The following is a 24847-nucleotide window of genomic DNA, read 5'->3' as shown; positions in this document are numbered from 1 at the left end:
GCATGTTGTGAGTGTCAGTAGGATCTTTATTCTTTTTAAGAATTATAGAAATAGAAGCTTCATAAAACGATTGTGGTAATTTACCTAATCTGATTGATTCTTTGAATATTCTAGACAACCAAGGAGAGAGAATAGTGGAAAATTTAAATTTTATTATTTGAAATTTTAATTTTAATTTTTATCCGATATTTATATCGTTGATTAAATTGTTATATTATACCCCTGTAGCTTCGGTTTGTACTAATAATCAAAGATCTCCCTTTCATCGTCTATCTCGGGGTACTAGGCAAGGATGCCCTCTAGTCCATTATGATTTAATATTGCCCTTGAACCTTTAGCAATTGGTATCCGAGACTCGCCCAACATTTTTGGTATTACCCGCGAAAATGAAATACATAAATTATCATTATATGGAGATGAGTTGTTATTATATATCTCTAATCCGGAGAAATCAATTCCTGTTATTTTATCTTTGTTGGCTCAATTTAGTAACTTTTCTGGTTATAAATTGAACCTTAATAAGAGTGAACTATTTCCCCTAAGTAAGCAGGTTCCTATTTATGGATGTTTGCCATTTAAATTGGTTATTGACTCTTTTATATATTTAGGGGTTAAAATCACAAAAAGGCATGAAGATTTATTTAAAGTTTTTTTTACCTTTAATTAATCAGATTAAACTTTTGTTTACTAACTGATCAACAATGTCTTTGTCACTGATCAGTCGGATCAATGCTATCAAGATGATTATTTTGCCTAAATTTTTATATGTATTTCAATTGGTACCAATTTTTATTCCAAAATCTTTCTTTGATAATATTCATTCAAAAATTTCCTCATATATATGGTAGAACAAAAACCCACCAATGGGAATAGCACAGGTCCTGAATCCTCTGTTGACAGCGGTGGGGTAGGGTCTGGTCACGTGATTAGTAGCCCAGCCGTTAAACGGATAAAGCTCGAGGTCTCCAGCGCCTGGGTGACGTAAGACATGTGAGAGCAGATGTGCTTGAAATGGGGGAGATGCATTTGAGAGCAGAGTTGCTAGTGGAGGAAGGGTAGCCCCTCTCACTCCATCCTCCCACCGCCCCACTAGGAATAGGGTTCCCCTGGTCCTCACCTACCACCCCACCAGCCTCCGGGTCCAGCATATTATAATCCGTAACTTCCGCCACCTCCAACGGGATCCCACCACTAAGCACATCTTTCCCTCCCCCCCCTCTCTGCTTTCCACAGGGATCGCTCCCTACACGACTCCCTTGTTCATTCGTCCCCCCCCATCCCTCCCCACTGATCTCCCTCCTGGCACTAATCCGTGTAAGCAGAACAAGTGCTACACATGCCCTTACACTTCCTCCCTTACCACTATTCAGGGCACCAGACAGTCCTTCCAGGTGAGGCGACACTTCACCTGTGAGTCGGCTGGGGTGATATACTGCGTCCGGTGCTCCCGGTGTGGCCTTTTATATATTGGCGAGACCCGATGCAGACTGGGAGACGGCTTTGCTGAACACCTACTCTCTGTCCGTCAGAGAAAGCAGGATCTCCCAGTGGCCACCCATTTTAATTCCACATTCCATTCCCATTCTGACATGTCCATCCACGGCCTCCTCTACTGTAAAGATGAAGCCACACTCAGGTTGGAGGAACAACACCTTATATTCCGTCTGGGCAGCCTCCAACCTGAGGGCATGAACACCAACTTCTCTAACTTCCGCTAATGCCCCACCTCCCCCTCGTACCCTATCCGTTTTTTTATTTTTATACACACATTCTTTCTCTCTCTCTCCTTTTTCTTCCTCTGTCCCTCTGACTATACCCCTTGCCCATCCCTTCCCCCCCGATTGTCTTTCTCCCCAGATCTCCTGTCCCATGATCCTCTCATATCCCCTTTGCCAATCACCTGTCCAGCTCTTGGCTCCATCCCTCCCCCCCCGCTGTCTTCTCCTAACATTTTGGATCTCCCCCTCCCCCTCTCACTTTCAAATCCATTACTCACTCTTCCTTCAGTTAGTCCTGACGAAGGGTCTCGGCCCGAAACGTCGACTGTACCTCTTCCTAGAGATTCTGCCTGGCCTGCTGCGTTTACCAGCAACTTTGATGTGTGTTCCTTGAATTTCCAGCATCTGCAGATTTCCTCGTGTGTGCATTTTTTTTTTTAGTTTAGTTGATTAATTCTGTTTAGATTAGTTTTTTTGGGTTTTTTTTTTCCTTTTTTCATGTTTTTTTAGATTTTTTCTTTGTTTTATATGATTCATTTGTATCCTATACGATTGGGAGTTTTATTATTTAAGTATTATCTGGCTTTATAATCACATGATAATTATAACAATATATTCCCAATAACTTTGTACTACTATTATGTTATGTTTATTTTTATGAAACTAATAAAAAGATTGAAAAGGAAAGAAAGGAAATGGAACTGATGCTTGCGAAACCTTTCATGGCGCCGTAATTCCCCATAACTCCCTGCGCCCAAAACTTCGCCGTCGTCGAAGCACAGATCAAATGCGCAGGCGTCAGTATTGTGACGTTGCCGAATATCACGCATGCGCGCAGTACACGAAAGGCCTCAGCAGACCGACAGCAGGTGAGAACGAGTCTCCAGGGTGCTGGGGAAAGGTGAGGGTTGGGGTGCGGGGGGAGACATGGAAAGGGGAGAGCGGAGGGGGAGGGACAATTGTTGTGACTCCGGACACCATGACCCGCAATCCCGGGACAGTCCTGCTCTCTTCCCTCTCTCTCAGCCCCACCATCCGTACACGGGCCCCGGGGAGCTTCCGGCTGATGAGGGAATGGGAACCGATGGGTCTCTCAGACAGAGCTGAGCTCCAGCTGTCTAAATGCAAGGATCGGGAACTCGGAGAAAGGGAACAAAATCTTTTACATCAGCTGTTGAGAAAATCACCTTTGTTCTGCCTCCAGTCACAAACAAGAGAAAATCTGCAGAGAGGGCACAGTTTTAAGGTGCTTGGAAGCAGGTACGAAGGAGATGTCGGGGTGTTGTGTTCTTTATACGTACCGTGGGTTACTAATAACAAACCATATTCTGCAGAATTGAACTTGTATTTAACAGCAGCAAAACCATGTTTTACACTGTCATGCTTCTCGATCATTCTTCATTTCTGCTCATGTTGGGAACTCTGTCCAGTCACGTCCTGACACGTGATATCACCACAAGAGGTAAGTTTTTTACACAGAGTGGTGAGTGCGTGGAATGGGCTGCCGGCCACAGTGATTAAGCTGGATACAATACGGTCTTTTAAGAGGATCCTGGATAGGTACATGGCGCGTAGAAAAATACAGGGCTATGGGGAACTCTAGGGAATTTCTAAAGTAAGTAATGTTCAGCACAGCATTGTGGGCCGAAGGGCCTGTATTGTGCTGTATAAATGGGGAAGTCACTTACCCATGACCTCTGGTTGTCATCCCACCCAACATCAGTGGTAAAAGCTGCTTGCATTTACCCCATCGATACCCTCATAATTTTGCCTACTTCCAACAAAGCCTTTTTTAGGTGGATAAGATGATGAGGGGTATTGATCGTGTGGATAGCCAGAGGCTTTTCCCAGGGCTGAAATGGCTAACGTGAGGGGCATAGTTTTAAGCTGCTTGGAAATAGATACCGAGGGGATGTCAGGGGTAAGTTTTTTTACACAGAGAGTGGTGGGTGTGTGGAATGCACTGCCAGCAGTGGTGGTCGAGGCAGATACAATAGGGTCTGTTAACAGCCTCTTAGATAGGTACATGGAGCTTAGAAACATAGAGGTCTATGTGCTAGGGAAATTCTAGGCAGTTTCTAGAGTAAATTTCATGGTTGGCACAACATTGTGGGCTGAATGGCCTGGAATATGCTGTAGATTTCCATGTTCTATGTTGAACGGCGAAATAACTTTGCCTATCCTACAATCCTCTGATAACTCTCCCTTCACTAAGGATGATTTAATTATCTCTGCTGGGGCCCAACGATTTCTGCACTTGCCTCCCATGGGGTCCGAGGGAGCACCTTGTCATGCCCTGGAGATTTATCCACCCTCTTCTTTAATCTGTGCAGGGTCCATGATTTTAATGCCGCTTTTCCACACTCTCATTGACACTGTCTCCATCTGAGTAAATAGGGATGAAAAGAATATTTAAGATCTCCACCATCTACTTTGGTTCCAGACATGGATTGCCATTCCGGTCTTTCAGAGGACCAACTTAGTGCCTTGCAATCCTTTTGCTTTTAATCTATCTCCAGAATCCCTGAGGATTATCTTTCATCTTTTCTGTGAGGGCAATCTCATGCCTTCTTTTAGCCATCCTGATTTACTTCTTATGTGTTCTCTTGCATTTCTTCTACTCCACAAGAACCTACCTGCCTATCCCTGTTCTGCAACTCCATTTTGTGCTTCACCAGGGTCTCGATATCTCTTGAAAACCAAGGTTCCATACAGTTTCTATCTTTACCTTTTATTCTGACAAGCACATACCTGCTTTGTACTTTCAAAATTTTGCTTTGAAGGCCTCAATTTACCAAGCACGCCTTTGCCATAAAGCAGCCTGTCCCAGGCCACAGTTGCCAGACCCTAGTGTATTAATTCCAGGTGTTGATCCATGCCCTGAACACATCCGCCTTTCCTACACTGCTCCTTGTATTGAAATATACAGGGCTCAGCCTATTCACTGCACCATGCTCAACTTTTTCATTCCTGACTTTGTCTGAGGTCTGAACAACAAATGTCACTGCAAACCCTACACTATCTGTTCTGTTATTCAGGCTCCCATTCCCCCTGCAACTTTAGTTTAACCCCCCCCCCCAACCCCACCCCACACCATGCAGCTCTATCACCCCTTTGGCTTTCATCTCCCAGATCAATAAAAAGGAGGTGCATACCAGGTACAGGCAGATTGGAACAAATGGGTAATTATGAAATACAGGGAATTCAAGTGAACACTTATGAAAGACAAAGAAGGCATGAGGTTGCCCCAGCAGACAAGGTGAAGGAGAATCCTCATGGATTCTGCAGATATGTTCAGTGTGAAAAGATTGCAAGGGAAAAAATTAATCCTCTGCAAGATCAGAATGGTAATCCATATGAGGAGACAAAATAGATGTGAGAGATATTTTTTGCTCAGGAGATGAACGCAGAGTCTATAGAAGTGAGGCAAAGCAGCATCAAATTCCTAGACCCTGTACAGATTACAGAGGTGGAATATGAGAGGTGGATCAAGAAGGTTCAGTCACTCAGCATTCAAGATGAGATAGTAAATTGGATGAGACACTGTCTTTGGGAGAAGCCACTGTGTGGTAGCAGATGGTTGCCTCTCTGACTGGAGGCCTGTGACTAGTGGTGTGCCACAGGGATCACTGCTGGATCTGTTATTGTTTGTCATCTATATCAGTAATCTGGATGATAGTGTGGTTAACTGGATCAGCAAATTTGTAGCTGACACCAAGATTGGTGGTGTAGTGAACAATGAGGAAGACTATCATGGCTGCTGTGCGATCTGGACCAACTGGGAAAATGGTTTGAGAAATGGAAAATGGAATTTAATGCAGACAAGTGTGAGGTGTTGCACTTTGGTATGACCTACCAAGGGAGGTCTTTCACCGTGACTGGTAGAGCACTGAGGAGTGTTGTAGAAGAAAGGGATGTGGGAATACAAGTCCTCAATTCACTGATGTTGGGGGAGTCCAGAACCAGAGGCCACAATTTGAGAATAAGGGGTAGGTCATTTCGAATGGAGTTGAGGAAAAACTTTTTCACCCAGAGAGTTGTGAATCTGTGGAATATTCTGCCTCAGAAGGCAGTGGAGGCCAATTCTCTGAATGCTTTTAAGAAGGAGTTGGAGAGATCTCTTAATGATAGCAGAGTGAAGGGATATGGGGAGAAGGCAGGAATGGGGTACTGATTGTGGATGATCAGCCATGATCACAGTGAATGGCAGTACCAGCTCGAAGGGCCAAATGGCCTACTCCTGCACCTATTGTCTATTGAAAATGGTGTCATAGATGTGATGGAAAGAAGGATTTTGGCCCATTGGCCTTCATGAACCAAAGTACTGACAACAATAGATAGATGTTATCTTGACTTGTGGAAGACATTGGTGAGGCCTAATTTGGAGTATTGTGTACAGTTTTGGTCACCTACCTACATGAAGGTTGTAAAAGAGGTTGAAAGAGTTCAGAGAAAATTCACAAGGATGTTGCCAGGTCTGGAGGACTTGGGTTATTAGGAAAGATTGAACAAGTCCGGACTTTATTCCTTGGAACATAAAAGTTTGAGGGGAGATTTGATGGAGGTATACCACTATTATGAGGGGTATAGATAGGGTAAATGCAAGCTGGCTTTTACCACTGAGATGGGGTGGGACGACAATCAGAGGCCATGGGTTAAGGGTGAAAGGTGAGATGTTAAGGCGCACATGAGGGGAAACTTCTTCACACAGACCGTCATGCGTGTGTGGAATGAGCAGCCAGCACAAGTGGTGCATGCGAGCTCAATTTCAACATTTAAGAGGTTTGCATAGGTACCTGGATGGTAGGGGTATGGAGGTGGGTAGTTTAAATCGTTCAGCACAAACCAGATGGCCCAAAGGGCCTGTTTCTGTGCTGTAATTTTCGATGACTGTGACAAGAACCTGAAATAATACAAAAATTCCCTCTAAGTCCTTTTAACAGCTGTGCAGACCAACCATTCATCTCAGCAGGAGTTTTGAAAATGGTGTTAAAACTGTGGCACTTTTAAGTTAATAATGCATAAAAGAAAATCCCAGGTGCATGACAAGAAAGACAATTTGCCTGATACTGTTTCAGTTACTGTGGGGCCAGGCACCCATGTGGCTCAGCAGGAACAGGGAATAATACAAATGGAGAGAGGCAAACTGAGCCAGGTCACAGATTGGAGATGGCAGAAATGCCCCATTCTGATAGAGACAGGAAGAGCATCAGAGAATTGATGGCCATTCCAGATACCAGCACTGTGCCCAGTTAGAAGATGATTTCTCTCTCCAACTTGGGTTGAACCTCACTGTAACAGTGTGATACCAGATCAAACCTTGAGAACTCAAGTAATCTCATCTGAAATTTGGTCCTAACCCAATGATGGATTTTGTAAATCTTTTTACAGGTTAAAAACAAGATGGAATTTAGCTCCTAGGATCTCAAACCCGGTACGCCAGTTTTGCTGTCTCTGTCCAGATGTTTGAGAAGTGGAGCAAGGATTTCAATCAACCATCCTTCCAGCTCAGACTGTGGGGAGGGATTCACTTGGTCATCTGACTGACTAGCATGCCCGTCATTTTGCACAGGGGAAAGGCCGTTCACCTGCTCAGACAGTGGGAGTGGATTCACTCGGTTATCTCAATTGAAGGTACATCAGCAAGTTCACACTGGACAAGGCCATTCATCTGATCTGTGTGCGAGAAGGGATTCAGTCGGTCATCCCACCTGTGGACACACCAGGCAACTCACACTGGGCAGAGGCTGGTCATCTGCTGAACTTGTGGGGAAGGATTCACTCGGTCATCTGACCTAATGGCACACCAGCGAGTTCACACCGGGGAGAAGCCATTCACCTGCTCAGTCTGTGGGAAGAGATTCACTCAGTCATCCAACCTACTGGCACATCAGCGAGTTCACACTGGGGAGAAGCCGTTCACCTGCTCAGTCTGTGGGAAGAGATTCACTAATTCATCCACCCTACAGAGACATCAACGAGTTCACACTGGCGAGAAGCCATTGACCTGCTCAGTCTGTGGGAAGAGATTCACTGATCAATCCACCCTACAGAAACATCAGCGAGTTCACACTGGGGAGAAGCCGTTCACCTGCTCAGAATGTGGGAAGAGATTCACTGAGTCATCCAGCGTACAGAGACATCAGCGAGTCCACACTGGGGAGAAGCCATTCACCTGCTCAGTCTGTGGGAAGAGATTCACTGAGTCATCCAACCTACGGAGTCACCAGCGAGTTCACACTGGGGAGAAGCCATTCACCTGCTCAGTCTGTGGGAAGAGATTCACTAATTCATCCACCCGACAGAGTCATCAGCGAGTTCACACTGGCGAGAAGCCATTCACCTGTTCAGTCTGTGGGAAGAGATTCACTGATAAATCCACCCTACAGAAACATCAGCGAGTTCACACTGGGGAGAAGCCATTCACATGCTCAGAATGTGGGAAGAGATTCACTGAGTCATCCAGCCTACAGAGACATCAGCGAGTCCACACTGGGGAGAAGCCGTTCACCTGCTCAGTCTGTGGGAAGAGATTCACTAATTCATCCAGCCTACAGAATCATCAGCGAATTCACACTGGGGAGAAGCCGTTCACCTGCTCAGAATGTGGGAAGGGATTCACTCAGTCATCCAACCTACAGAGTCATCAGCGAGTTCACACTGGGGAGAAGCCGTTCACCTGCTCAGTCTGTAGGAAGGGATTCACTAATTCATCCAGCCTACAGAATCATCAGCGAGTTCACACTGGGGAGAAGCCGTTCACATGCTCAGTCTGTGGGAAGAGATTCACTCAGTCATCCAGCCTACAGAGTCATCAGCGAGTTCACACTGGAGAGAAGCCGTTCACCTGCTTAGAATGTGGGAAAGGATTCACTCAGTCATCCAAACTGCTGGCACACCAGTCAGTTCACACTGGGGAGTGGCCGTTCACCTGCTCAGACTGTGGGAAGGGATTCACTTGCTCATCTAAGCTAATGGCTCACCAGCGAGTTCACACTGGAGAGATGCTGTTCACCTGCTCAGTCTCTGAGAAGAGATTCACTGAGTCATCCAACTTAGTGGCACATCAGCGAGTTCACACTGGGGAGAAGCCATTCACCTGCTCAGTCTGTGGGAAGAGATTCACTCAGTCATCCACCCTACAGAGTCATCAGCGAGTTCACACTGGAGAGAAGCCGTTCACCTGCTCAGTCTGTGGGAAGAGATTCACTCACTCATCCACCCTACAGAATCATCAGCGAGTTCACACTGGGGAGAAGCCATTCACCTGCTTAGTCTGTGGGAAAAGATTCACTCAGTCATCCACCCTACAGAATCATCAGCGAGTTCACACTGGGGAGAGGCCATTCACCTGCTCAGTCTGTGGGAAGAGATTCACTCAGTCATCCAACCTACAGAGTCATCAGCGAGTTCACACTGGGGAGAAGCCATTCACCAGCTCAGAATGTGGGAAAGGATTCACTCAGTCATCCCACCGACTGGCACACCAGTCAGTTCACAATGAGGAGTGGCTGTTGTTGTGAATCCGTAGATTTCGTTTGTTGTGGACTGTCATTTTGAGAGAGAGAGAGAGATTAAGAATGGTAATCAGTCTGACTTGCATCTCGTTTACATCACTCACAGCTTGTTTAGTTTTAACCGAGGACGCAGACACTCAGAGTCAGACAGAGATGAAGGAGGAAAAATGGAAGGTTCGAAACAAGGGAACTACTGGCCAAGGGTCACTGTTTCGAACTTTCCTCTGCCCATAAGGGTGGGTTAATTATCGATTCAGCATACATTGAATGTGTGATTGTCATCTCGTTTGATCCATAGGAGTGGATCTGATTTGGGGTATCCTGTGAAGACCACTTATGTGTTAACCCTTGCCTGGGTGTGGTGTGGAAATTCACTTGAAGACGATACCTCTTGTGACAAGTCACTTCTGGTGATAATTTGTATGTGGATTTGGAACAACGATGGATGAAATCTACAGCGACTGTTCTCTCGTTTTACCACTGTAACGTTCCGTTATTTTGGCTCGTGTATGTCTAGGGGAAATCCCGCCCAGCACCTGCTTCAGCAGTCCCCTCAGGGTCAATCGTCGCCCGAATCAATCACAAACATCAATCATCAGCCAGCACACCCAGTAAATTTTAACACATACACTTTATAGATATTACTAATTCTAGGGCATTAATATACATGTGATACAGAGAGGAAAGTAATGAAAAAAAAAAGGCGCCAACACTTATTCAAAGTCCAAGTTCTTCGCGCGCTACCGTTGGAGCTCAAGTTCGACGTCAGACGACCACCCGAATTCCGTCGACCCACGGCTCGGGACCACCCGAAGTGATCGACCGGAGCCTCTCCGCACGTCCGCCGTCCTCCTCGTCTCTCCTCCCGACTCTCCGCCAAAACTCAGTCCACAGTCATATCATACAGCATGGCATCCGAAAACAAAACGATACATAACCACCCATTGGCTAATAGCACCCTCTTATCACCCTCTAAACCACAATAAACTGCTAGCGCAAACTCTCTGCAGCGTTAAAACACAACAAAGCCGCATTCCACAGATTAACATAACAAAAATCGCCATTTTAAATGTAACAAAAGAAAGACCCCGTACACTCTCCCCCCACCTAAAAAAAGTCATGCCCTCATGACGTTAACAGAATTCACTAGTACTCCTTGTAAAACACAAAACCCAACCCAGGTGCATAAAGCAGTGACATAACTTTGCAGGGCAGTAGAGATTACACCCTGCTCTCCCGGCGCTATATAAGTGAGTCTTTCCGGGGGATGCCTACTCCTCTGAGGCCTCAGGACTTCCTCTGTGGACTCTCCCTGTTCAGACACCCCAGTTGACCCCTCGAGCCGATCTGTCGGACCTTCCCCTTCACCGGGATCCCTCTGCCCCTGTGAGCCCTCTGGCTCGGGTTCTGCCTCCACCCTCTCCTCCCCCAATGCTGGCTGTAATACAGGCGGCTCTGCAACACCCTCCCTCGGTCCCCCTGACTCAGTGATGGAAGGGCCAAGAGTCTCTTCTCCTGGCACCGGGGAATCAGCGAACGGAAGCAGGTACCACACGTCCGAATCATCATCTTCCGATGACGTATCCCTTCTCGAGGTGGGGACCGGCCCCGTTTTCTTCGCAGCGGCCTCTTCCCGCGCCCCGCGCCCTCGCAGAGTCCTCGTACTAGGAGTAAACTCCCATTCGGGCTCTGGGTCCATCTTCACCTCTCGACCCAGAGGCAACAGGTGGTTCCGATGGAGTACCTTGACAGGCCCCTGCCCGCCCTCAGGTCTCACCCGGTAAACCGGGAGATTCGGCATCTGACTCTCCACCACATATGGGGTGGCTGCCCAACGGTCCGCCAACTTGTGCTTACCCTGTAGTCCTAAATTCCGGATGAGGACTCGGTCTCCCGGCAATAGCTGGACGAACTTTACCTTCTGATCATACCTCCTTTTATTCCGCTGGTTCTGCTTGGTGGCTGCCGCCTCAGCCAACTCGTACGCCCTTTTCAACTCTCTCCTCATATCGGACACGTACTTCAGACATGGCTTCGAAGGTATTTCCCCCGCTTCAGTCCCAAAACACAGATCAATGGGCAACCTCGCTTCCCGTCCGAACATCAGATAGTAGGGCGAGTACCCCGTAGCATCATTGCGAGTACAATTGTAACAATGAACCAAATGGGCGATGTGCTGACTCCACTTACTCTTCCGTCCAATCTCCAAGGTGCCGAGCATGTCCAGCAGGGTCCGGTTAAACCTCTCGGGCTGAGGATCACCCTGAGGGTGATAGGGGGTGGTTCTGGACTTTTCAACCCCAAGCATATCCAGCAATTCATGGATAAGCCTGCTCTCGAAGTCCCGTCCCTGATCACTGTGGATCCGCCGGGGAAGGCCATAATGCACAAAGTACTTCTCCCATAACACCTTCGCCACTGTAGTCGCTTTCTGATCCTTAGTAGGAAAAGCCTGCGCATATCTAGTGTAGTGATCCGTGAGGACCAAAACATTCGCGGTATTGCTGGTGTCCGGCTCAATAGACAGGAAATCCATACACACCAGGTCCATGGGTCCTGCACTCTGCAAGTGGGATAACGGAGCCGCCTGCGCAGGCAAGGTCTTCCTCCTGACGCAACGGCTACAGGTCTTACAGTATTCTTCCACCTCCCCCCTCATCCGGGGCCAGTAAAACCGGTCCTTGACTAATCCATAGGTCTTCTCTACCCCTAAGTGCCCGGAATCATCATGTAGAGCCTGAAGCACAGCCTTTCGATACTTCTCGGGCATGACCAGCTGCCAGCGCCGGGGGTGGTCCGGAGGCGAAGTGACTCGGTACAGGACGTGGTTCTTCAGCTTCAACCGGGGCCACTCCTTCAGTAGTAGAGGAACGGAGGCATGTTTCGCCTTCTCCACCTGCCCCATATCACCCTGGCTAACCGCGTACCAGATAGTGCCAAGGCTTGGGTCATCACGCTGAGCCGCCTGTACTTCCTGGTGACTCAACTCCGGCAGCTGCCGGTTCCTCAGAGCAGTCACATTACAGTAACCAGTGGGCAGCGCGTCACCGTCAGCCCCCAGTTGATCTACTGCCCGATCCGTTCCCATCTGTGCTCCTACTTCCCCGTCGCTCCCAACTTGACACATGGCCTTTACTCCCTGGGCAGGGACACTCTTCCACTCCTCGGCCGTGCCCGACTCGTCGTGCGCCCGACGAGACAGGGCATCTGCATCGATGTTCCGACTCCCCGGGCGGTACTTCAGGCTGAACTCATAGGCAGACAAGGCTGCTACCCACCGGTGCCCAGTAGCGTCCAGCTTCGCCGAAGTCAGGATATAAGTGAGGGGGTTGTTATCAGTTCTCACTTCAAACTGGGCCCCGTATAGGTAGTCACTCAACTTGTCTACCACCGCCCATTTCAATGCCAAGAACTCCAGCTTGTGAGTGGGATAGTTTCTCTCAGATGGCGACAAGCTCCGACTGACAAACGCCACTGGCCTCAATCCGTTTCCCTGTTCCTGGTACAGAACAGCCCCAAGACCCTCGTGACTGGCATCAGTGTGTAGAACATACGGCTTCCGGGGATCAGCAAAAGCCAACACTGGGGCCTGTGTCAGCGCCCTTTTTAGAGATTGGAACGCCTCCTCACATTGAGCATCCCACCTCACTCCAAAAGGCTCCCCCGGGTTCAAGTATCCTCCTACCTCCGACCCTCGGTCTCTCCTCCCGACGAGGAGGACGGCGGACGTGCGGAGAGGCTCCGGTCGATCACTTCGGGTGGTCCCGAGCCGTGGGTCGACGGAATTCGGGTGGTCGTCTAGGGGTATGATTCTCGCTTGGGGTGCGAGAGGTCCCGGGTTCAAATCCCGGACGAGCCCCCACTTGTAACGTTCCGTTATTTTGGCTCGTGTATGTCTAGGGGAAATCCCGCCCAGCACCTGCTTCAGCAGTCCCCTCAGGGTCAATCGTCGCCCGAATCAATCACAAACATCAATCATCAGCCAGCACACCCAGTAAATTTTAACACATACACTTTATAGATATTACTAATTCTAGGGCATTAATATACATGTGATACAGAGAGGAAAGTAATGAAAAAAAAAAGGCGCCAACACTTATTCAAAGTCCAAGTTCTTCGCGCGCTACCGTTGGAGCTCAAGTTCGACGTCAGACGACCACCCGAATTCCGTCGACCCACGGCTCGGGACCACCCGAAGTGATCGACCGGAGCCTCTCCGCACGTCCGCCGTCCTCCTCGTCTCTCCTCCCGACTCTCCGCCAAAACTCAGTCCACAGTCATATCATACAGCATGGCATCCGAAAACAAAACGATACATAACCACCCATTGGCTAATAGCACCCTCTTATCACCCTCTAAACCACAATAAACTGCTAGCGCAAACTCTCTGCAGCGTTAAAACACAACAAGTTACGATATTGTTAGTAGGTACTAATAAAGATAGTGGATTTAACATCAAAAACAGACTCTAGGTGTAGTCTATTGCTGCTGACTCATTTCTATAGTGTTACGGGGTCAAAATTGGGGCCTGCATCTGATATAGGAAAAGATTTGGAGGCGTATTAATTAGTTATCGGTTTCATTGGAGTAATCCCTTTTGATTTATTTGTGTATGGAAAATCAGCAGCAATGGATGTTGATAGATGTCTGGAAGCGCCAACCTCTGAGGCGTTAGAGGACACCAGAAGGATTGAGTTGCTGAGTATTGCTGAAAGGTTAAAACTTGTGAAGGTGAAATCGACAATGAGGAGGTCACAGATGCAGAGGAAAATAGCTGAGTATCATGTATCTGAGGGTGTGTTTAAAGTGCAGGAGTTGGAGGTGTTTCCTGAAAGTAAACCTAGTGAGCTAGAGCTCCCGCACAAGTTAGAAAAAATAAAGATAGAGGCTGTGGAAAGGCAGAGACAGGTTGAGACTAAAGACGCAGAAAAACAGAGAGGAAGCAGAAAGACAGAGGCTGTTCGAGCTGGAAAAGATAGAGAGATTGCAGCAAAGGGGTCTAGCGTTAGACTCTGGTGATAAGTTTGAGGCCAGTCGGGAAGTTAAATTGGTGCCTCCATTTGACGAGGCAGAGGTTGATAAATACTTTCAGCATCTTGAGAAGTTTGCTCAGGGTTTAAAATGGCCAAAAGAGGTTTGCCCTATTCTCTTACAAAGTGTAATTAAGGGGAAGGCTCAGCTAGCCTATTCTGCTTTGACAGTTGATGAAGCAGCTGATTATGACATAGTGAAACAGGCTGTGCTCAAAGCTTATGAGTTGGTCCCAGAAGCATACAGGCAAAAGTTTAGAAATTTGAGGAAATCTATGAACCGGACTTATATGGAATGTGCTTATGAGAAGTTTGTGTGTTTTGACCGCTGGTGCAGACATAACAATGTAAATGATGATTTTAACAGCTTGAAAGAGTTGGTTTTAATTGACGAATTCAAAATGTGCGTCCCTGATGACATAAAGATGTATTTAAGTGAAAAGGATGCTGCCACTTTGCAGGAGTCTGCTAGATTAGCAGATAAGTTTGCTTTAACTCATAAGGTTAAGTTCACCCAGAATAAGAGCTTCCAAAAGAGTAGCAGGGATAACCAGAGTAAACCAGAAATTAAAGCTGGGACTAGTGACGAGACTAAGGATGAAGGGAAGCAGTTGAAGGAGAAATATTCTGGTCTTCCTTGTTACTATTGTAAGAAAGCTGGTCATATGGTGGCTAATTATTCTGTCCTGAAGAAGAAAAAGGAAAAGGAGACAGTCCCACATGCCTGTGATCAGTATGTTGAAGCACCTATAAACCCACAGGGTTCTGAACATTCTGTTGAGGCTCAGTTAAGGACTGAGAGGTCTGACTGAGTTAAGTAGGGATTCCATCATTTTATGTCAGATGGGTTTGTATTAGTAATGGAAGGGTCAACCCCGGTACCAGTGAAAATTCTTCGAGATACTGGGGCTTCTCAGTCACTTATATTAGACAGCGTTCTAAAGTTTGGTGATGAGACTAACATTGGTGAGGTAAATCTTATCTTATTAAAGGCATTGGGGGCAGCATTGTTTCTGTTCCATTGCACAAGGTACTTTACAGTCAGGGTTGGTTTCGGGACCTGTAAAGATTGGATTATGCTCCAGTTTACCAGTGGAAGCTGTTACTTTGCTGTTAGGGAATGACCTGGCAGATGGTAAAGTTGTTCCTGCAGTGCAGTTGACAACTAAGCCAACCACTGACGACCCACAGATGGATTTTAACATTTATCACAGTAACTCGAAGTATGGCTAAAATGTCTGCCAATGCAGACGGTTCTGTGCAGCATGATTCTGATACCCATGATAGCCAAAATCAGGTTCACCAGGATTCAGGTTATGATGACTTGTCAGGGACCTTTCAGCCTTCATTGTTTCAACAGGATTCAGGTAGTAAGTCTGATGAGAAAAATTTATCTCTGTCTAGGAAGGAGTTTATAACAGAACAGAACCAAGACCTTGAGATTGAAGCTTTATAAGAAACATCTCTCTCAGATGATGAGATTAAGAAAATGGCAGTAGGGTATTATCTCAAGGATGGAGTGTTAATGAGGAAGTGGAGGCCACCTGCTATACCTGCGAGTGAGAAATGGGCAATTATTCACCAAGTTGTAGTTCCTAAAGTTCATAGGACTGAAATTTAAACTTTGGCTCACAGTATGCCCTCCGGTGGCCATTTTGGAGAGAATAAAACTGTAAACAGGATTATGAAAGAAGTTTACTGGCCGAATTTGAGGAAAGATGTTTTGACCTTTTGCAGAACCTGTCACACTTGTCAAGTTGTGGGTAAACCTAATCAGGTCACCTCAGTGGCCCCACTCTGGCCTATACCTGCATTTGGTAAACCCTTTTCCAAAGTTATAGTTGATTGTGTTGGCCCATTGCCAAAGACTAAAGCTGCCCATCAGTATTTGCTAACTATTGTGTGTACCGCATCCAGATTCCCAGAGGCAATACCTCTCAGAAATATTAAAGCTAAGACTGTGACGAAGGCTCTTAAGTTTTTTTTTACTTTATTTGGTTTGCCTAAAGAAATCCAGTCTGATCAAGGAAGTAATTTTACATCTGGATTATTCCAGCAGGTATTTAATGAACTGGGAGCAAAACAAATTGCATCGTCTGCGTAGCATCTGGAATCACAAGGGGCTTTAGAAAGATTTCATTCTACTGTCAAAAAATGATTAAGGCATACTGTGTTGAAAATAGAAAAAATTGGGATGAAGGAATACATTTGCTTTTGTTCACCGTAAAGGCTGATTTATACTTGTGCGTTCGAGATACGCCATATCCTACACCATAGGCCTGATTTAATTTTTGCGTAGCGAGCATGCATAGTTGTGTCTGCATTGCTCTGCACTTCACCACCAAAACGCAAGTTGGCGGTGGGGTTTCTCTGACACTGTTGAGCTTCTTTGTGAGAGACATGGACGACGAGATGCATTTCAAATATTTTCCCATGTTGGCAGGTAGATTTGATGATCTGGTTCATTGTCTCCAACCATTTATTTTGCATCAGTGTACAGACATGGCAGAGAAAAGCAACTAGAAATGCAATGCTACCAAGCAAACCAATCACAGTTGTTGCGGTCTGCATCGCCGCGACGCGTGAGTTACTTTTTTGAGGAGTTGCACGTTACCCTGCAGCGTAGGGTGCAGCGTGGGTATGGCGTAGGGTACGTGGTGCCTATGGCGTACACTTGACGCACAAGTATAAATCAGGCTTAAGAGAGTCGGTACAAGAATCACTGGGCTTTAGTCCATTTGAACTTGTATTTGGTCATAGAGTGAAGGGACCTTTGACCTTGTTAAAGGAACAGTGAATTGATGGGGATGTACATGTTAACTTGTTAGACTATGTTTTGAAGTTCAAAAATAAACTATACCAAGCCTGTCGTCTAGCGAGACAAAACTTAAAGATTTCTCAAAACAAAATGAAGTGTTGGTTTGATAAGCGGACCAAAACAAAAGAAAATACTAGGTGGGGGATAATGTGCTTGCCTTATCTCCAATGTTGACGAGTCCACTTCAAGCAAAATTCAATGGACTGTATGAAATAGTCTCTCAAATTAATGATGTGAATTATGTTATTAAAACACATGACTGACGTAAACTAACACAGGTGGTACACATCAATATGATAAAGCCTTATTCTGGCAAGCAGGCACCATCGGTGAGTGTTGTCAAACATATAAATCTGACAACCCTGAGAATGAAACAATTGACTCGCGTGAGAGTTTTCACAAGCCAAACATGGTCCCAGTTAGGCTAATGAACTCGGTTGTTCTCGAAAACACTGACAACAAGTTGGCTCATCTGCAGCCAAAGCAACAACAACAGCTGAAGGAATTAATTCTGAAGTTTAAAGATTTATTTCCTGGTGCTCCCAAGCAAACCATGGTCGCAGTACATGATGTAGATATAGGTCAAGCCAAACTGATTAAGCAACACCCATATCACATGAACGTAGAAAAGTGTAAAGTGGCTGAGCAAGAAATTGAATATATGCTGAAAATGGTATTATTAGGCCTTCAACATCAGATTGGAGCTTACCCTGCGTTATTGTGCTCAAACCTGATGGTAGTGTTAGATTTTGCACTGATTATAGGAAGGTAAATGCAGTAACAAAAACAGATGCCTATCCTATCCCTAGGGTGGATGATTGCATCGATAAGGTTGGAAAAGGTAATTTCTTACAAAGATTGATCTGTTGAAAGGGTATTGGTGTGTTCCATTGATGGACTGAGGTAGAGAAATTTCTGCATTTTTGACACCTGGGTTGTATGAATACAATGTTTCACCATTTGGAATGAAATATGCTCCAGGAACATTCCAGAGAATGATTGATTCTGTAATTCAAGGGTTAGGACACACAGATGCCTATATTGATGACTTAGTCACAGGGAGTGACACTTGGGAAGAGCATATCTCTGCTGAAAAGCTGTTTGACAGGCTTTCCAGGGCCAATCTTACAGTTGACTTAGCTAAGAGTGAATTTGGCCATGCCACTGTGATCTGTCTTGGCTGTGTTGTAGGTCAAGGCAAGTTGGCTCCTGTGCAGGCAAAATCCAGGCCATTTCTGAAGTTCCTATTGCGACTGTGTGACGAAGGCCGGTCACTGATTACAGATGTTTCATGGCACACTCGGTAAAACACTCAAAGCGTCATCCACACACATTATTCCCCTCTGTTATTGTGGTGAGTGCACACATCACAATAAATCAACAGTCACAATTTTACACTCATCCCCAGCAGTAACAGGCATGGAAAAAAGAAACACACTATGTCACAGTTTTATTATCTCAGGTCAATTTATTCATATTCATCTTTCCAGTAAGTGTTTTGCCGAAGTGTCATGGTAATCTGACGTCTCTCTCCTCCACAGTCACTGGGTCTGAAACAGAGCTGCTGCATGGAGCTGTCTTATATAGAGGCAGCAGCAACCTGCACAGGTGTGCCGATGGTGGAGGATACCATCTTTACCTGGGACAAGGGTTATGTTACCTAATTACTCATGGGGTTTATTTAAGTTATTTAACCGGGAAATGGTGAATCCTATGATGAAGTATATGTGTTTATTGTGAGAACTGGTGGTAGAGTTTCAGATTGTGTGAAATGGAAGATAATTGAGTTAATTAGCTTTTGGTTAGTCTAGGGGGATTGGCTTAGCTGTTATAAGCCTTGGGTTACCAAGGCTTTGGGTTCTTTTTTTGTTTAGTCTGAGGGTGGCTGTTAACCGGACAGGTGACAATTGCAAGCTGTATATATATATAGTTTTTTTTTTAAATTTCTTGTTTTCATGTGGACATCCAAGTTTTTGTTTTTCCACTATTTTTGTAAATAAAAACACCACAATCTATTTTTGCCACTCAAACCATCTTGTTATTTTTCTTAGACAGTTGACCCACAGTTTTTGTGACAGACTGGTAAGAAGGCTCTTGAAAGGTTTCTGGGAATGGTTGGATATTATCGTAAGTTCTGTAAGAACTTTGCTGATATCGCTCTTCCTCTGACTAATCTCCTGAAGAAGGGTGAAAAGTTTGTTTCGACCGAGCCTTGTCAGGAAGCATTTGATCGATTGAAAGTTATTATTTAGGATTAGGCCAATCAATGTAGTGTCGTCAGGAAATTTAATGAACAGATTGGTGCTGTGGGTGGCGACACAAGTCATGGGTGCACAGAGAGTAAAGGAGGGGGCCAAGGAGACAACCCTGTGGGGCATGTGTGCTGAGGGTAAGAGAGACAGAGGTGAGGGAGCCCACCCTTACCACCTGCCGGTGATCTGACAGGAAGTCCAGGATCCAGCTACACAAGGCAGGGTGAAGGCCGAGGTCTCTGAGCTTCTTGTCAATACTTCACGCTTTCATATGGCTAAAGCTCTGCCCATGACTGCAAGGAACTGCAGAGAACTTTGGTCTCATCTGGGAACATCACAGAAACAAGCCTCCCCTCTATGGACTCTTCCTACACGTCCCCTGCATTGGAAAAGCAGGCTGTGTACTCAAAGATGCTGCAAACCCAATCCCCCATCGCGGAAGAGATACAAAAGCCTTAAAGTGCGTACCACCAGGCTCATGGACAGCTTCTTGTCCGCGGTTGTCAGCCAAATTAATGGTCTCCGGTCCAATAAAATGGACTCAACCTCACAATGTAACTCGACGTGACCCTGCCCCATATGTCTATCTGCACTGCACTTTCTCTGCAGCCACAATGCTTTGTTACAGTTATTGTTTTGTCGTATATCAGCTCAATGTACCGTAGTAATGTATTGATCTGTGTGGAGGTAGGTCGGGCAAGATTTTCACTGTAGCTCAGTACGTGATGAGAATAAACAAATTCCCCATTTTAATTTTGTGGAAATATTAGACAGACTGAGCTTCTGCTTTGGAACCACAGAGGGAAACTTAACACAACTGAGGAACACAAATAAATAGAAAAGGCTTCAATCTCACATTACGATCTGCGGTAACCGGGATCAGGTGACCGGTGGCGGGTCTCCCAGACCAATTATCAGAATCAGGTTTAATCGCACCGGCAGATGTCATGTAATTTGTTGTCTCTGCGGCAGCAATAGAACCTAATTCATAACAATAGATTTTAACCATTGTGATTTAAAATAAGAATATACATATTAAATAGTTAAATTATATAAGTAGTACAACATAAACATTTTAAAAATGTAATACTGTAAACTATTTTAATTGTGTGGAACTATTTGACTGACTGGGTTGTTGCTTTGTAAATTCTGGAGTGAAGCTGAACTAAACTACACGTTTATGAGATACTCAGATAAATAGAAAAGGCTAACTCTCACATAAATGGGTCAGACATTCGGAAACATTGGCTGCACTTCAGCTGGTAAAAACACTGGAATGAGGCCTAATCCCAGGCCTCAGTCCAGTGGTTATGGTTTGAGGCCTAGGACGAGGTGAGAGAAAGCATTTGGCACGGACTAGAAGGGCCAAGATGGCCTGTTTCTGTGCTGTAATTGTTATGTGGTTATATGGAAACATGCTGAAAATATTGCAGAATAAATCATTGTCCACCCACAACGAGAGGACGTGATAGATCCGGATCTCACTGCCTTTTCTGAACGGGCGAAAGATGAAGCTGCACGGACACGTAGAGCAGTGACCGGCAGATGCTGCAGATTTGTGGAAAAACATGAACAGGAAACAGGATCAGGTGACGGGTGGAGGGTCTCCCATCTGGTCCGGTGACTCTGCTCCTCGCCCCTCACACGCTGCCCGACCCATCTGCCACATTTCCCACATCATTCCATATTTACACCAGATACATTTTTACTTCTTCCCTCCATATCTTCCCTGTCCCTTTCCCTCCACCCCAAGGTCACAGAGTCACGGGCTCAATTCCCATCCTGGTCCAACACACAATTCAGACCCAAAACGGAAATGTGCAGGTTTCATTTAAATCTGTCCATGTTTATAAACACTCATTTCTATTCACATTCCTCCAGCTTCACTGGACAGGAACACTGAAACATCAAGTGAGAAACGGCAGGAGGTGGCCATTCAGCCCCTCTAACCATCAACAAGATGGTGGCTGCTCTCCCATCTCAGCCACATGTTTCTGCCCGATCCTCATTTCCTCGATCCCTTCGGTCTCCAGACATCTGCCGGCCTCTATTTTATGTGAAGACGATCACTGAGTCTTCACCACCCTCTGTGGTGGGGATTTACAGACATTCACCACCCTCGGAGTGGAGACATTTCCCCTCATCTCAGTCCCGGACAGTCCACCCCCTTTTTCAGAGACTGGGATCCCTGGTTCAGCCAGTAATGATGTTGTGCATTTCAATGTGTTCACCTCTCAGTCCTCGATTCTCTAAATGAAAGGGTTATCACATTTGATCTTTCTTCATATGATGACCCCACCACTCCAGGGATCAGTCTGGTGAATCTTCATTGCACTCTCCATAACAAATACTCTCTAACCTCTTTGTTAATCCTCTATGGAATTAATTTCCATCTTCTGCAGCCCCGTGTTGCCCCAACCACTCACCTCCCACCCCGTCACTATTTCCACCTTCCCACCTCCCCCTCACCTGGATCCACCTCTCACTCCCCAGCTCTTGCCCCATCCCCACCCCTCACCTCTTTTCTCGGACTATTTCCCGTCCACTCTCAGTCCAGAGGGAGGGTCTCGGCCCGAAATGTTGACGGTCCATTTCCCTCCACAGATGCTGCCCGACCCACTGAGTTCCTCCGGCAGTTTGTTCTTTGGTCTGTGTGACCCGTGTTAGTGTGGGGAGCGGGATTTTACACCATATTCCCGGTACAGTCTCAACAAAACACAAATAATTGTCACTTTGCCCGGACCATTGGCCCCGCTTGCAGGGCAACAGTCTGCCGGTGTTTGCCCCCCAATGTGGTGAATCGCCACCACCGTGGGCTCAGACATTTCCACAGATGAGCCCCTCCTGTCCCCACCGGGACAAACATCCTGTCCGCCCCCTCTCTCCCCGTCTTCATCCTCTCCCTCCCCGGGGAACCGGCATCAAACCGACGGGCCGAGCGGTCTCCTCCTACCTCTCAGCGACACATCAGACTCCGGCCGCAGGAGACGCTTCACAAACGCCCCAACTTCCCTCGGAGGGAAATGGAAATAAATCAGAAAGCGGACATTTACTTTGGGATTTGTTCCGCTCTGATGAGGAAAGTTTGAAGGCGGTTTTCAGCGGGGGTAACGCCCTCTCGGCTCGACCGCCTCCTCTATTGGATGTAACCAGTGATTGACATCACTCCCCACCAATGGGAGTAGCGCAGCCGCTAACTCCTCCGTTGTCTGTGGGGGTGGGGTGGGGGCTCGTGCTCAGTAGTTCAGCCGTTAAACCGACCAAGCTCGAGCGCAGCAGCGCGTGTGTGACCTCAGGCGCAGTGCACGTGACAGCAGATGCAAACGCGGAGAGCCCGTGGGTGACGTCACATGAGGGTGGGTGCTTCTATTTAAAAACACCTTAATGATTTGGAACAATAAAACTAAATTAGGGTTTCATCACTGAGTCCAGTGTTGTGATGTAAAGTCCCTGCTCTGTGTTCCGCTGTGCCGTGTTGTTAATGGAGCGGGCGGCGTGGTGTTTGTCTCGAGTTGGGTCGCAGAATCACAAATGTTTCTGGGCAACACACACAAAATGCTGGAGGAACTCAGCAGTCCGGCAGCATCCCGCCGAAGGGTCTCCGCCCGAAACGCCCACTGTACAATTGTCCAAAGATGCTGCCGGCCTGCTGAGTTCCTCCAGCATTGTGTGTGTGTTGCTCGGATTTCCAGCATCTGCAGATTTTCTCTTGTTTGTGAAATGTTTCAGGGGAGGACTTTCCAGACTGATCTGGTTTGGAATTGCTTCAGATAGAGTAGTATCTTGTTTTTTAGTATTTTCATATACACCGGATTTTTTTAATGAATGCGAACTAGAATTGCCAATGGGGTCTACACAGTGTCTTAGTCAACAGAAGATATCTATTCCCTGCGGTCTTTGTCTCCTGGTAAACTAAACTATTCAATGAAACCTGATATCCCAAACTGTAGGATGGTCTTGGGAAATGAAATCCTGAAACAAGTTCACAACTTTAAATACCTTGCATCATGGGTAACATCTGATGGCAAATGCGAAACAGACATAAAAGCAAGAATAACAATGGCAAGAACAGCATTGACAGAAATGAGAAACATCCTAACGAACAAGAAAATAGGAATTGACATCCGCCTTTGAACTGTCAGCTGCTACATTCTCCCTATATTGCTGTATGGCTGCGAGTCATGGACCATCACAAATGCAATGGAAAAAAGAATCAATGCAGCAGAGATGTGGTTCCTCAGAAGAATGCGATGCCTATCATATAAGGACAGGATAACCAACGAGAAGTTCGACAGATAACGAAAACAAAACGTACATTACTTGAAACAATCAGAAAACAGCCATCAAAGTTCTTTGGACACATCACGCGAAGAGAGACATTAGAACATTTAGGTACAACTGGAAAGCTGGAAGGAAGAAGAAGCAGAGGCAGACAGAGAATGAAAATTATAGGTGGATTAACATCATGGTTAGAAACAGGGGAGGCAGCAACTACAATTTGGAGGGTCAAGGACCGTGATGGATGGAGAGACATGATCGCCCACGCCGAACGGCAAGGCACGAAGCTAAACACTCTGACAATGTGGGCCATACATATCCCTTCCTCTAAATGTCAGGGAATCATTCGGACAGCTGATCGCTAAGGCGAATTATATTTGTTGGCCATTAACTTTCGCTCGGAGTCGGCTGGATGGAGCTGATGTGGAGTTCGGGCTGTCCCAGTGAAAGAGCCGGACGGCCGAGCTCCCTGCGTTGTCCCTCCGGCCTCCGGCCGATGGTGGCGCTGCTGGGCCCTGGGAGACGCGCAGGCGCGCTGCCGGCACCGACTGTTGCCGGCTGTCCGGGCGTCTGATTCCGAGTTTGTGGAAATCGGAGGCCGGTTGCGGGGGGAAGCGCCCCGGAACCGAGTTCTGCCGGACGGCTGGAGGCCCCGGGATCTTCGGTCCCACAGCCCCGGTTTCAGCTTTGCGGCCGAGACCGGGCTGTGAGCTCTGTTAGTTGTGGATCCCCAAGCTGGGAGGGGGTTTGGGGTGAAGGGGATCTGTTTGTGTTGGTTGAGGTTAAGGATGGATTGAGGGTGTCGGGTGAGTGGTAGGCGGGTGGAGGGGAGGTGGGAGAAAGTGAGATGATTGGACGTTCCTTTACCCGGGAGGATGGACACGGAGCAAATTAAGCTGTAAACAAGAGAGGCTCTGGTCCATTGGATCAGACAGCTCAGCTCGCGTGTCCTTTCAGGAAGCAACGATTCTCCCTTCATATTAATTACTGTCTAATCTTGCTGTTAACATTGTGTTTGTTACAGAGTTCCAGAGTCTGGGGCAGCTGTTCCCGTCATGGGCTGCGAGGGCAAATTGGAAGCGGGGTGGTGTCAGCGATCTTGTGAGATATCACAGTGGATTCTGATCTGGTGGCATATCCGGAATCTGCAAAGGGAAAGGGAAAAAGGAAGGGGCTGAGGGGAGACAGGTTTAACCAGGGACCATGGTCCGGGGTGGAGGGAGACAGAAACCGT

At 46.7% G+C, this 24847-nt stretch overlaps 1 protein-coding gene across 1 annotated transcript; it reads left to right on the top strand.

Moving 5' to 3' along the window:
- Nucleotides 1–2505: 2505 nt before the first annotated feature.
- Nucleotides 2506–24323, top strand: LOC140207428 (uncharacterized). The gene is made up of 3 exons (XM_072275951.1): nt 2506–2587; nt 7566–8660; nt 24058–24323. Exons 1-3 carry the CDS (start codon nt 2506–2508, stop codon nt 24321–24323), a joined length of 1443 nt encoding a protein of 480 aa, XP_072132052.1.
- The last annotated feature ends 524 nt before the right edge of the window (nt 24324–24847 follow it).

This window comes from Mobula birostris, chromosome 13 (genome assembly GCF_030028105.1).
Source record: "Mobula birostris isolate sMobBir1 chromosome 13, sMobBir1.hap1, whole genome shotgun sequence".
Lineage (NCBI taxonomy): Eukaryota > Metazoa > Chordata > Chondrichthyes > Myliobatiformes > Myliobatidae > Mobula > Mobula birostris.
The sequence above is the reverse complement of the archived record's forward strand: the minus strand, read 5'-3'. Positions and strand labels throughout refer to the sequence as shown.